This window comes from Heptranchias perlo, chromosome 38 (genome assembly GCF_035084215.1).
Source record: "Heptranchias perlo isolate sHepPer1 chromosome 38, sHepPer1.hap1, whole genome shotgun sequence".
Classification (NCBI taxonomy): Eukaryota; Metazoa; Chordata; class Chondrichthyes; order Hexanchiformes; family Hexanchidae; genus Heptranchias; species Heptranchias perlo.
In genome coordinates, this window is record NC_090362.1 from 14,715,981 (window position 1) to 14,728,533 (window position 12,553).

The 12,553-nt window shown below is 49.4% G+C and overlaps 1 protein-coding gene across 3 annotated transcripts in view; it reads right to left on the reverse strand.

Moving 5' to 3' along the window:
- The window catches only part of LOC137304791 (SH2 domain-containing adapter protein F-like), a 152,803-nt gene extending 141,648 nt beyond the window's left edge, over positions 1-11,155 (reverse strand). For all 3 annotated transcript variants that reach the window (XM_067973507.1, XM_067973506.1, XM_067973505.1), the window contains exon 1: positions 10,697-11,155. In XM_067973507.1, coding sequence (XP_067829608.1) covers positions 10,697-11,110 — 414 coding nt within the window. In that variant the 5' untranslated portion in view covers positions 11,111-11,155. The remainder of the gene's footprint in view (positions 1-10,696) is intronic.
- Positions 11,156-12,553: the final 1,398 nt, after the last annotated feature.

Sequence of the window (12,553 nt, forward strand, 5' to 3'; positions counted from 1 at the left end):
GGAATCCCCGAGTCCAAATTGAGAGAGACATGGAAGAAAAATGGCTTGAGAGTGGAGGTCGCAGTGGGTCAGTCGCTCGGCCCTTTCGCCTCTGGGCTCTGGTTTCAAATCCAGCCCAGAACGATGGGATGAAAGTCTCCTTTGTCCGCTGGGTGTGAAGGACCTACTTGAAATGGGCCTTAGGGCAGTTCCCAATGGACATGGGTCTACGACAGAAAGTTGGCAACTACAGCCCGGTGTGGGATGGGGAAAGATCAACACTGGTGCATTCTCCTGAGGTTGGAGCTGAAGTATGTTGCTGAGGCACAGTAGAGGGAGCTTTACTCTGCATCTAACCTCACCTGGGATCTCTTCATACTGACACTGGACGCCCAAAATGGAAAGTGTTCCATTCCCACTGCCCCCAGCATTAAAATTCAAAAAGAAAATTCCACTCGTTTAACCGCAGCAAATCTGACGACATTGCCCAGCGGAGTATCACAACAGACAGACCAGAAAGGCCCGGATTCAGTCCCTGGTCTGTCTTTGTAGTCAGCTCAGCCCGGCTTCCCACTCCCGACCATTGGCCAGTGGGCGCGATGGAACGTGCGTGTCCGGCCATCGGGGAGGAAAACCAGCAGGCACGATGCCTTCCACAGTCGGATAGCTGGCAGAAGAGGAATGAGCAGTTGGGTGGAATACTGCAGGGGGGGGTGCCTGGGCAATAGTAGCCCAGGTAGAGTGGGTGCTTTCAGAGAGGGAGGCATTATAATTAATAAATAAATGCATTACATGAGATGCCGTGGTGAATTATAGTTTGATTTATGTAATGTGGCACGCTGTGTGATCTGAAATCATGCTGCATCTTTTACCAAACAAAAATAGAAGAAGGACTTGCATTTATATAGCGCCTTTCACGATCTCAGGACATCCCAAAGCACTTTTCTGCCAATGAAGTACTTTTTGAAGTGTAGTCACTGTTGTAATGTGGGAAACACAATTTGTGCACAGCAAGATCCCACAAACAGCAGTGTGATAATGTCCAGATCATCTGTTTCAGTGATGTTGGTTGAGGGATAAATGTTGGCCAAATATTGGGAGAACTGCCCTGCTCTTCTTTGAATAGTGCCATGGGCTCTCTTACGTCCACCTGAGGGGCAGACGCGTCTCATCCGAAAGACGGCACCTCCGGCAGTGCAGCACTCCCTCAGCGCTGCACTGGGAGTGTCGGCCTAGATTTTGGGCTTGAGCCTCATAGTGGCAAAGAGCATAAAACGCTTTAGAACCAACTTTCAAAACTCACTGAGGGATCCTGTTAAAGCCGCTGTGGACACGCTCAGCTCCCACATCCAGACCCAAGTGCCCTGCTCACAATACAGGTTTCCCCTGAGGTCTGCCTGCTCCATTCACACGGTCAATCACCTTCCCACCACATGCAACGGTCACCAGGGGGGGGGGTGGTCACAAACTCCCCACTTCTCCCACTACACAAACATCGAGGTCCAACAGCAGGAACGCTCACCCCGGACTGTAACCCAGAGACACGGTGACAGACAGGAGGCTGGGAGCAGTCAGCCCACTCCCTATGGGGCCTGAGACAGGAGTCTGTGACAAACCAATAAGCCCCTGGTAATTGTATTAGTTGGAAGATTCATACTCCCAGCAAGGAAACAGATTTCACACCTAACAGCTCAAGTGTTAATCAAGCTTGCTTGACATCTCCCTGGTGAAGGCATGTAAAGTGTTCGGCAGCAGACACACAGTTCAGCCAACTGACCCCCTCAAGACATCGCATCAATGGAACGCCAACAGGGCAGCAGGCTGGCTCGCTGCTCGCAGCAATTCACCGCCAGACGGTTCTGCCAAGAAAATTGCTCAGTAACCTTGCCGACGTTCAGAAAACATTTCTGGACAGGTTGGAAACACGGCGACAGCACTGATAAACGAAGCAGCTCATCCCTCAAAGGGCCGCAGGATGGGGCTCTCTGCCAGTTGGGCGAACACAAACTACGACGGCTGGCTTCCCGACACCAGTGTTGGATATTGGCTATTCTCCCACAGAGGGCGTCACAATCTTCTCCTCTTTTGTACGTTCCAGCAGCAGTCATTGGATAGCTGATCAGGAGCGGGAATCCTGGCCGATTGAATTCCCAACCCTAGCCCAGGGGGCGCCAGGCTAAGTGCGACCTCCGCCATGTGAGAGCAGCTAACTCAGCACAGACTGGAGGGGAATCAAATCCTGCTCTTTCCTGGTCTCTGTGGCTTAAGGCCAGACTGAGCTGTATCACTCACTGGACAACTGAGGGAACTAGACTTCTCTTTAAACACCAGAAACACTCGTACTTTCAGTAAATAATCAGCCTGACACATGCTAAATCTTGATTTGAGCATTCTGTTTCTCTATTTTTCAGTTATAACGTGCACAGAGAAATCAGAACTTATTTTTGCACAGATTGGTTTGCCAAAAAAAAACGTTCTGTTTGAATGAAGATTTCTACAGTCTAAAAAGGGCCAATTTGCCTATCTCTGCTTCACAGCTAGTTAATCATTCAGTAGCAACCAATTCCGACAGAACACAAGGGTCTGGGCCACGCCCGACGGCCCACTTGGGACATGCACTGCCCAAACTGGTGCCGAGCGTTTCAGACAAGGGGGGGCCCCAGCTTCGATCCCTGGTCCCCCTGCTCAGGTTGTTGATCTCAGCCAAGGCAGACGTTTGAGGGAACAGAATCAGCCTCGGTGTCCCTGGGCTAAGGCGGGACAAAGACTGTTTAGTGCCCCCAGCTCCTGATCACTAGCTGGCGGACCCCTTACTGGGAAGCGCTCGCTCGTGCACGCGGGTCGTTGGGTGGGGACAGGATCCAGCGGGGCCGTGATGCCCCCCACAGTCGATCAGCCTGCCAATACACACAGCCCTCGCTCACAAGTGAAAAATGGCCACCTGGGTTAGGTAACATTGGGACCTGTGTCCCTCCATGTCATCAGGAGAGAAAGGGGGAGGCAGTTTGAGGCAACAGATACATGCCTGAGTGAAAAGTGGCCTTGATTCAACTACATTTAGCACATCAAGTAAATCGGAGGAGAATTTTTGGGTGATCTGATCGCCAAATGAAGAACTGTACACAGCAGAAGAGGTCGGTTAGCTGGAATTTTATTCGAAAGTGGGTTTGCATTAATAGGAGCTGACTGCATAAAAGGATTAAAACTGATTTAAGATATAATACGGCCCAGTCCAATCAGGCAAGATCAAACTGCAGCTTAAGACAGGACGAAGAGACCCCATGCCAGAAGATTTACCGTTCCCTGCACTTTACAATATGGTTAAGATAAATCATCAGAAACAAAATCCAAATGAACATCAAAAACGTTTGGTCGGAAAGGAAAATGGTTCACAGTTATTGAAGATCAAATGCTTTGCCGTCCGTCGCAAACTTGTTTAAATTGTTTCACAGTGAGCACTGTATACATTCATTCAGTTTAATATCAAAGAAACCTCAAGTAGTTAACTGTTGCCTTGCGAATGGCTGGTTGGAGCAATAACCACGGAAGATATGGCAGAATCCTTTGGGTAGGGCACAGCTGAATTTTTTTTCTCAAAATCCCCCCTCTTTCTGGGCTGCATTTCCACAGGTCCCACCAGCCCCCCTCCCCATGACCCCCCCCAATACCTCACCCGAGTGCCCATTCTTCACACGACCCTGGATAACGGGTGATATTCGACCATGGGGGTAATCGCAGCCCAGCTTACTCCTGCCCTCACCCATCGTGTATTTATCCCACAAGGGCTGGCTGGACAGCGATCAGGAGCAGGAGGGGAACCTTCCCACCCAGCTCAAGTCAGGTCGCACTACACTACTGACAGCACTGTGCTGCTTTAAAAAAAACACTCCCTAGCATGCAACACTGCCCTGACCAGTGGGCACGCTGTCCTTTAAAGCCACTGTCACGAGATGGGCAATAAATGGCGGCCTCGCCAACGCCACCCACATCCTAAGAATAAAATTAAATAAATCCAACCAATTCCCCAACAAGATCGCCACCGACTATATCAATACAAAAACAAACAGTAACATTAAAGTCAGACAGTAAATGCAGTGTCGTCCTCAGCTACATGGGCCAGGAAGGTTTCAGCTTCAACTGCTGGTCTAGACAGAGTTAGGTTAGCTGATCTCAGTCACAGCAGCGTGGGTTCTACACAACTGGCCCCAGTTCTCTACTCTTTAAGGATGGCAAAAATAAGCCTGGACCCTAGCTCCTCGTCTTAAGGTTACGATTGGGTGAATATTGACTGGTTAGTCCCGCTGATCAGTGAGACAAGAGGGTACAAATTTGATATAATCGCAGAAAGAATTAAAGGGAAGGTGAGATTAACTTTGTTTCCACAGAGGAATAGCCAGAGTGTGGAATTCTGTGTCATTGTCGTTGCAGAGTCCGTAACCCTATAGAAGGAAATTAGATTTTTTTTTTTACAGAAAGAGGACTATTAAAGAGTATTGGAAACAAGCAGGTGAACATGACTGGATTAAATGGCTCACATGGAGATAAACACCTGCACAAACTCACTGGGCTGAATGGACATTTTCTGTGCTGAAACATTCGACAATACTCCTCAGTGCACACGTCAGGCGAGGACGGGGTTGGGCTCGGCTCCCCGCGGTCGAATAGCTTGCCGACGCTCACCGCCTCGGCTCGGGCCTGAAATACGGCAACGCGGGCGAGGTTCGCACCCGTGCCCGTGGAACCGTACTCCCTCCCCTGACCAAGAATCAACTCCTTCAGCGGAGGAGAGAAGTCGGGAACGGAGCACGTCAGAGAGAAAACAATGATAATGGGATAACAGGAATGCTCCGAGCTCATCGTGTGTCGGCAGTACTAGTGTAGGTGACCATCTCTAAAACTAAAAGCAGGAAATCGCAGTTACATCTCAACACATTATCATTCTTTGAAGGTGATTGGCAAAAGAGCCAGAGGCGAAATGAGGAAACATTTTTTTACGCAGTGAGTTGTGATGATCTGGAATGCACTGCCTGAAAGGGCGGTGGAAGCAGATTCAATAGTAACTTTCAAAAGGGAATTGGATAAATACTTGAAGGGGAAAAATTTGCAGGGTTATGGGGAAAGAGCAGGGGAATGGGATTAATTGGATAGCTCTTTCAAAGTAGCCGTACCGACTATGATACTATGACTGTCAGTTAATTAAACTCAGGTATGTTCAACCCCTGTAGTGATTTAGTGTTGTAACTATGTGGGGTATTACATACCTCTGTTGCAACATTCCTTCACTCTATTTTATCAACGCATCTAAGTCAGTGCTCCGCTGAATATACCTTTCCTGTTCCTCCTGATGCCCAACCTATAATCTTTGCATCCTCGCTGTGTTGAAATCTCCAATCTTTCCCAAGACCTCGAAACCGTGCGGCTCCTCGCCACCCAGTCTCCTCCTTCGATCTTCAGGCTTCTAAAACCCACTGGGCGCCACTAATTCCCGAATTATCTCTTCTTCTCTCCAACTCTTGTCGGTCTTGGCGCTGTCCTGCACTGTGGGCCTTGACCCTTCACCCGGGTTTCTCAATGATGAGCACACCTACTGCCCAAAGACATCACAGGACTCAAAGTGAGTGAGGAAAGTAACTTCACTTTGCAATATTCAGCATTGGACAGTCACTTAATATAATCCTGGTATGCGTCCTGGCCCATATTTATCTCTGTACTAACACCACCAAAACAAATGACCTGGTCATTCAGCTCGTTGCTGTTTGCTGTACAGAAACTCGCTGGCATTTTGCCTACACAACAGTGACTACACTTCGAAAGTATTTAATTGGCTGTGAAGCGCTTTGGGACATTGAGGATGTGACAGGCGCTATGTAAATGCAAGTTCTTTCATAGAATCATCATGATAAAGGAGGCCATTCGGTCCATCATGCCTATGCCGGCTCTTTGAAAGAGCTCGTCTGCGTTAAAAAAAAAAATTCTCCTCATCTCCCCCTCTGGCTCTTTTGCCGATTACCTTAAATCTGTGTCCTCTGGTTACCGACCCTCCTGCCAATGGAGGAGTTTTTTTCTTCAATCGTTTTGGCTGAAGATAACAGACAGGAAAGGTTTCTCCGAGTTTCGCCAACTGCAGAGAAAGTCCAGTACCCAAAAAGTTAAGGACATCCAACAACCACCGGCACTCTGTCCTCACGCTGAGTGATGGTCATTGCTAAAATCCACCTCTATAATCTACATTCCACAGTGTAGCACTACACCACGCACTGGGAGCTTCCACTGGTGGGAACTGTGTTCTTCACTGAGCCCTTATCCAAGGGGAGCAACTCCGAAAAGCGATGTTCAATGCTCAGAATCTTACAGCACAGAAGGAGGCCATTCGGCCTGTCGTGCCTGTGCCGGCTCTTTGAAAGAGCTATCCAATTAGTCCCACTCCCCTGTTCTTTCCCCACAAGCCTGCAAATTAGTTCCTCTTCAAGTACATGTCCAATTGCCTTTTGAAAGTTCCTATGGAACCTGCTTCCACCACCCTTTCAGGCAGTGCAAGGAGGTTCAGGGAGGGAGGTCCAAGGAGAGAGGCCGAGGAGCTTTCCACTGACAAGCGGATTGGTAACCAGAGGTCACTGATTTAAATTTAGATCTGCGTTCCAGATCTTAACAACCCTCTGTGTGAAAAAAATTTTCCTAATTTCCCCTCTAATTCTTTTGCCAATTATTTTAAATCAATGACCTCTGGTTACCGACCCACTTGACAGAGGAAAACTCCTCGGCCTCTCTCCTTGGACCTCCCTCCCTCCCTCAACCTCCTTGCGTCTCGTCTCCTCTTCCCTCTCCCCCTTCACAAAAACCATCGTTTCGACCAAAGAGGAAAGAACTTGCATTTACATAGAATCTTTCACATCCTTAGGACGTCCCAAAGCGCTCTGCAGCTTTTGAAGTGCAGCCGTTGTTAAGTAGCCAATCTGCACACAGCAAGATCCCATAAACAGCAATGAGATAAATGATCAGATAATGTGTTTCGACGGTATTGGTTGAGGGATAAATGTCGACCAGGACAATAGAACAACCCCCCACCCCACACCGGTCTTCAAATAGTGCCATGGGATCTTCATCCACCTGAGAGGGCAGATGGGCCCTCAGTTTAACGTCTCATCTGAAAGACGGCACCTCCAACAATGCAGTAGTGAAGTCTCAGCCTGCATTCTGTGGTCAGGTCTCTGGAGTGGGACTTGAACCCACAACCTTCTGACTCAGAGGTGGGAGTGCGACCCACTGAGCCACGGCTGAAACTATGAAAATCCTTACATAAAAGCAACATTTTATCCCCTCTTGGAGCAAACAACAAATATCTAATTTAAAAGGTTCGGTCAGTGCCACAGAAGGTGGTAAAATTCATGCTGGTTTCTAGGAGAACCTTTTGGTAAGTGCCTTAACCTTTAAAGTACTTCAGGGAAGAGTACATTAAGACTTGTTTCAGTTTGTTCATGGCACCTCTTAAAAACCTTCACTGACCATCGAGCTGATAAACCTCCACACTGCTGGCTGACAAAGGGTTAATACGTCTTCTGTATAAGTCCTCATAATATTGTTTAAATTGAAAGGTTATTTAAACATATATAAATGATGGAGTGATGCTAAGCAGACAGATCTCATCACGGAGCTCTGATAAAATGATAAACCAGAAACCATGAGCGGCAATGACAGACAGGACCGTCAGTGGGTTCATTTAATGAACTAGCAGAACACACTGCAGGCAAATTCACACAAGCCAGTGTTTTATTGTCATTACATTTCTTGTCTGATACGCTCAAGTCATCCGTTCAAGTTGCTCCCTTCACCACCAGAGACAGACCTGTACCCACCAGTACTGTCCCCCAGTATTATACAGAGACAGACCTGTACCCACCAGTACTGTCCCCCAGTATTATACAGAGACAGACCTGTACACACCAGTACTGTCCCCCAGTATTATACAGAGACAGACCTGTACCCACCAGTACTGTCCCCCAGTATTATAGTGACAGACCTGTACCCACCAGTACTGTCCCCCAGTATTATACAGTGACAGACCTGTACCCACCAGTACTGTCCCCCAGTATTATACAGTGACAGACCTGTACCCACCAGTACTGTCCCCCAGTATTATACAGTGACAGACCTGTACCCACCAGTACTGTCCCCCAGTATTATAGTGACAGACCTGTACCCACCAGTACTGTCCCCCAGTATTATACAGAGACAGACCTGTACCCACCAGTACTGTCCCCCAGTATTATAGTGACAGACCTGTACCCACCAGTACTGTCCCCCAGTATTATACAGTGACAGACCTGTACCCACCAGTACTGTCCCCCAGTATTATAGTGACAGACCTGTACCCACCAGTACTGTCCCCCAGTATTATACAGAGACAGACCTGTACCCACTAGTACTGTCCCCCAGTATTATACAGAGACAGACCTGTACCCACCAGTACTGTCCCCCAGTGTTATACACTGACAGACCTGTACCCACCAGTACTGTACCCAATATATATAGTGTCAGACCTGTACCCACCAGTACTGTACCCCAGTTTTGTACACTGACAGACCTGTACCCACCAGTACTGTAACCCAGTGTTCTACACTGGCAGACCTATACCCCAGTGTTATACAGAGACAGACCCATACCTACCAGTACTGTATCCTAATGATATACAGTGACAGACCTGTACCCACCAGTACCGTCCCCGTGTTATACAGAAACAGACCTGTACCCGCCAGTACTGTACCCCAGTATATATAGTGTCAGACCTGTACCCACCAGTACTGTACCCCAGTATATATAGTGTCAGTACTGTACCCCAGTATATATAGTGTCAGTACTGTACCCCAGTATATATAGTGTCAGTACTGTACCCCAGTATATATAGTGTCAGTACTGTACCCCAGTATATATAGTGTCAGTACTGTACCCCAGTATATATAGTGTCAGTACTGTACCCCAGTATATATAGTGTCAGACCTGGACCCACTTGTACTTCAGCCCACTACCCCCCTGATGAATCTGCTACTTATAGTCACTCCCAAGTATGTTATTTTTTTGTAATTGCTTTTTGCCAATGTCCCACGCAGTTGATGGCAGATTATTTCCACACCACAGGGTTAATGATTGCGATGCAATCACTGCATGTTAATATAAGAATACCAGTACACCGACAGCCCTGCTGTCCATTAACATTAATCCAGGAGTCACCCCTATAAAACAGACTTTACTATCGACCTTTAAACAAAAGCACAAATAATCCCCAGGAACACCATTGTAATCTGCAGGTTTTTTAAAATCAGTACTTTACAGAGAGAGGAAAGCACTGAACCCAGAGCACTGAACACGGCAGTGAGAGACAGCGACTACGGTCTGCTATTTACAGGACTGGGAAAAAAATCACTAGTATCACCCACCCTAGGGTTTTATCCAGCCCAACATTCTCTCTCTAGAGATAGTCCATGTTTTAGGAGGACAGAATCTACCAGCGTAAGGCTGGGCTTCTTTCCATGTTGACACAGTATGAAAATTTAATCCACAAACCATTATGCTTTACTGAAAATTACAATCAGGAAATTTCATGAACATAAATAAGGATGAGGTTTTGCTTTTGGTGAAGAAAGTGGAGTTGAGGTCGAAGATCAGCCATGATCTGATTGAATGGCGGAGCAGGCTCGAGGGGCCGTATGGCCTACCCCACCCCTGCTCCCATTTCTTATGAAGATGCCAGTCTGTGTTGAATTAGGTGAGTTCAGTCAGTTCAGCAACTCGGTGGCTAAAATTGCCCCCAGCACCCCTGTAGCTAAGGAAGGGGGAGGGAGGGAATCAACCAAGTCTCCTCGTTTGCTATCCAGTGACACCACCATCCCTCTGATACCACTGCCCCGCACCCCTCCACCATAGTGGAGCCATACAGCCAGATCAATCCCTGCGCTGGAGAGCACGCGTGTGGATATCGGGTGAGGGCAGGGTCGGGCTCGGCCGCGATGCTCTTCACGGTCGAATAGGCTGCCAACACTCGCTATCCAGATTCACACAAAAGTCCACTCAGCCCATCGTGGTTGTGCCAGCTCTTTGTTAGAAGACTATTCCCAATGCTCTGCACTCTCCCCACGCCCCCCCTCGACTTCAAACATTTACCCAACTTTATCCTAAGTCGATGCAATGATCTCTGCCTCAGACACGCCCTGTGGCGAAGCATCTCACGCTCCAACAACCCTGCGTGTGAAGAGATTTCTCTAAAACCCCCTCCTGAATCTCAGTGACAATTTTAAATTGAAAACTCCCTTCCTCCTCCTCCTCATCATCATCATCATCATCCAGAGGGGACTAGCCTTTCCCTAATTCACCTGACTCAACCCCTTCATGCTTTTAAAACCCTCGATGAGATCTCCTCTGGAAATGGTCTGAGTGTCTCTGCAGAGAATGATGTGGAGTTGCCCAGGAGATGAGGGAGGGGAAAAATTGCAGAGAGGAAAATAACTTTCTTTTTCCCTCTCTCTTGGGATAAAGTTAATCAAAAAAGAAACCCTGAATCTTTAATCATTCACCAGAAAACAAAATAATAAGATACAAAGTTGGAAACAAAGTATCTTTAAGAAACAAAGTATCTTTAAGAAACAAAGTATCTTTAAAAAACAAAGTATCTTTAAGAAACAAAGTATCTTTAAAAAGAAGTGGGGAAAGTTTCTGCCTCTCTCACCTTGCCCTGTTTGCTGTCCTCGGGGGAGGTTGGCGACTTGGCGGAGCTTTTTTCGGGGTTGTCGACTTTGATGAGCCGGTGTTTCGGGGAGATGTACTTGACGTCCGAAGACGCCGCTTTCTTGGCCGCGTTGGGACATCCCGAGTTGGGATGGGCGGCGGTGCCGGGGCCGGTGACTCCTGGAGTGGGAGCGCTGCCTCCACCGCCCGGCTCCCCCTCGGAGCGCAGCCGCTGCAGACAGCCGGTGTAAGGGTCCTCGAAGTCCCGCTCCTTCTGCAGTCTGTAGGCGGTGAGGATGTCGGGCTCGCCGCCGCCGCCGCCGCCCCCCGGACGCGGCCGGTAGTCGGGTTTGGGCGGCTGTGGGGGGCCCTTGCTGCTCCTGAAGCCCAGGTGCTCCTTGAACCATTTGGCCATCGCTGCAGCCGCGCATCGCTCTGCCCTGGCCGGTCCCGCTCGGCTCCTCTCACCGACTGGGGCTGCGCGGCTCCGGCTCACAGGCAAAGGAGGCGAGGCAGAGGAACCAGAGGAGCTTCAGCGCCGCCAGCCGGTGCCGGGGCTCCTTACAGCGGGGCAGTGAGTGGCACCAGAGAGAGAGACTGGCACCGGAGACACTGGCACCAGAGAGAGAGAGAGACACTGGCACCAGAGAGAGAGAGAGACTGGCACCAGAGAGAGAGAGAGACTGGCACCAGAGAGAGAGAGACACTGGCACCAGAGAGAGAGAGAGACTGGCACCAGAGAGAGAGAGACACTGGCACCAGAGACACTGGCACCAGAGAGAGACACTGGCACCAGAGACACTGGCACCAGAGAGAGAGAGACATTGGCACCAGAGAGAGAGACACTGGCACCAGAGAGAGAGACTGGCACCAGAGACACTGGCACCAGAGAGAGACACTGGCACCAGAGACACTGGCACCAGAGAGAGAGAGACATTGGCACCAGAGAGAGAGACATTGGCACCAGAGAGAGAGACACTGGCACCAGAGAGAGAGACACTGGCACCAGAGAGAGAGACTGGCACCAGAGACACTGGCACCAGAGAGAGACACTGGCACCAGAGAGAGAGAGACACTGGCACCAGAGAGAGAGAGACACTGGCACCAGAGAGAGAGAGAGACACTGGCACCAGAGAGAGAGAGAGACATTGGCACCAGAGAGAGAGAGACACTGGCACCAGAGAGAGAAAGAGACTGGCACCAGAGAGAGAGAGACTGGCACCAGAGAGAGATACATTGACACCAGAGAGAGAGACACTGGCACCAGGGAGAGAGAGAGACATTGGCACCAGAGTTAGAGAGACTGGCACCAGAGAGAGATACATTGACACCAGAGAGAGAGACACTGGCACCAGAGAGAGAGAGACTGGCACCAGAGAGAGACATTGGCACCAGAGAGAGAGAGACACTGGCACCAGAGAGAGACACTGGCACCAGAGAGAGAGACTGGCACCAGAGAGAGAGAGACTGGCACCAGAGAGAGAGACACTGGCACCAGAGAGAGACACTGGCACCAGAGAGAGAGAGACACACTGGCACCAGGGACATTGGCACCAGAGAGAGAGAGACACTTGCACCAGAAAGAGATACATTGGCACCAGAGAGAGAGAGACACTGGCACCAGAGAGAGAGACACTGGCACCAGAGAGAGAGACACACACTGGCACCAGGGACATTGGCACCAGAGAGAGAGACACTTGCACCAGAAAGAGATACATTGGCACCAGAGAGAGACACTGGCACCAGAGACATTGGCACCAGAGAGAGAGACACTGGCACCAGAGAGAGAGACACACTGTCACCAGAGAGAGACACACACACTGGCACCAGAGAGAGAGGCACTGGCACCAGAGAGAGA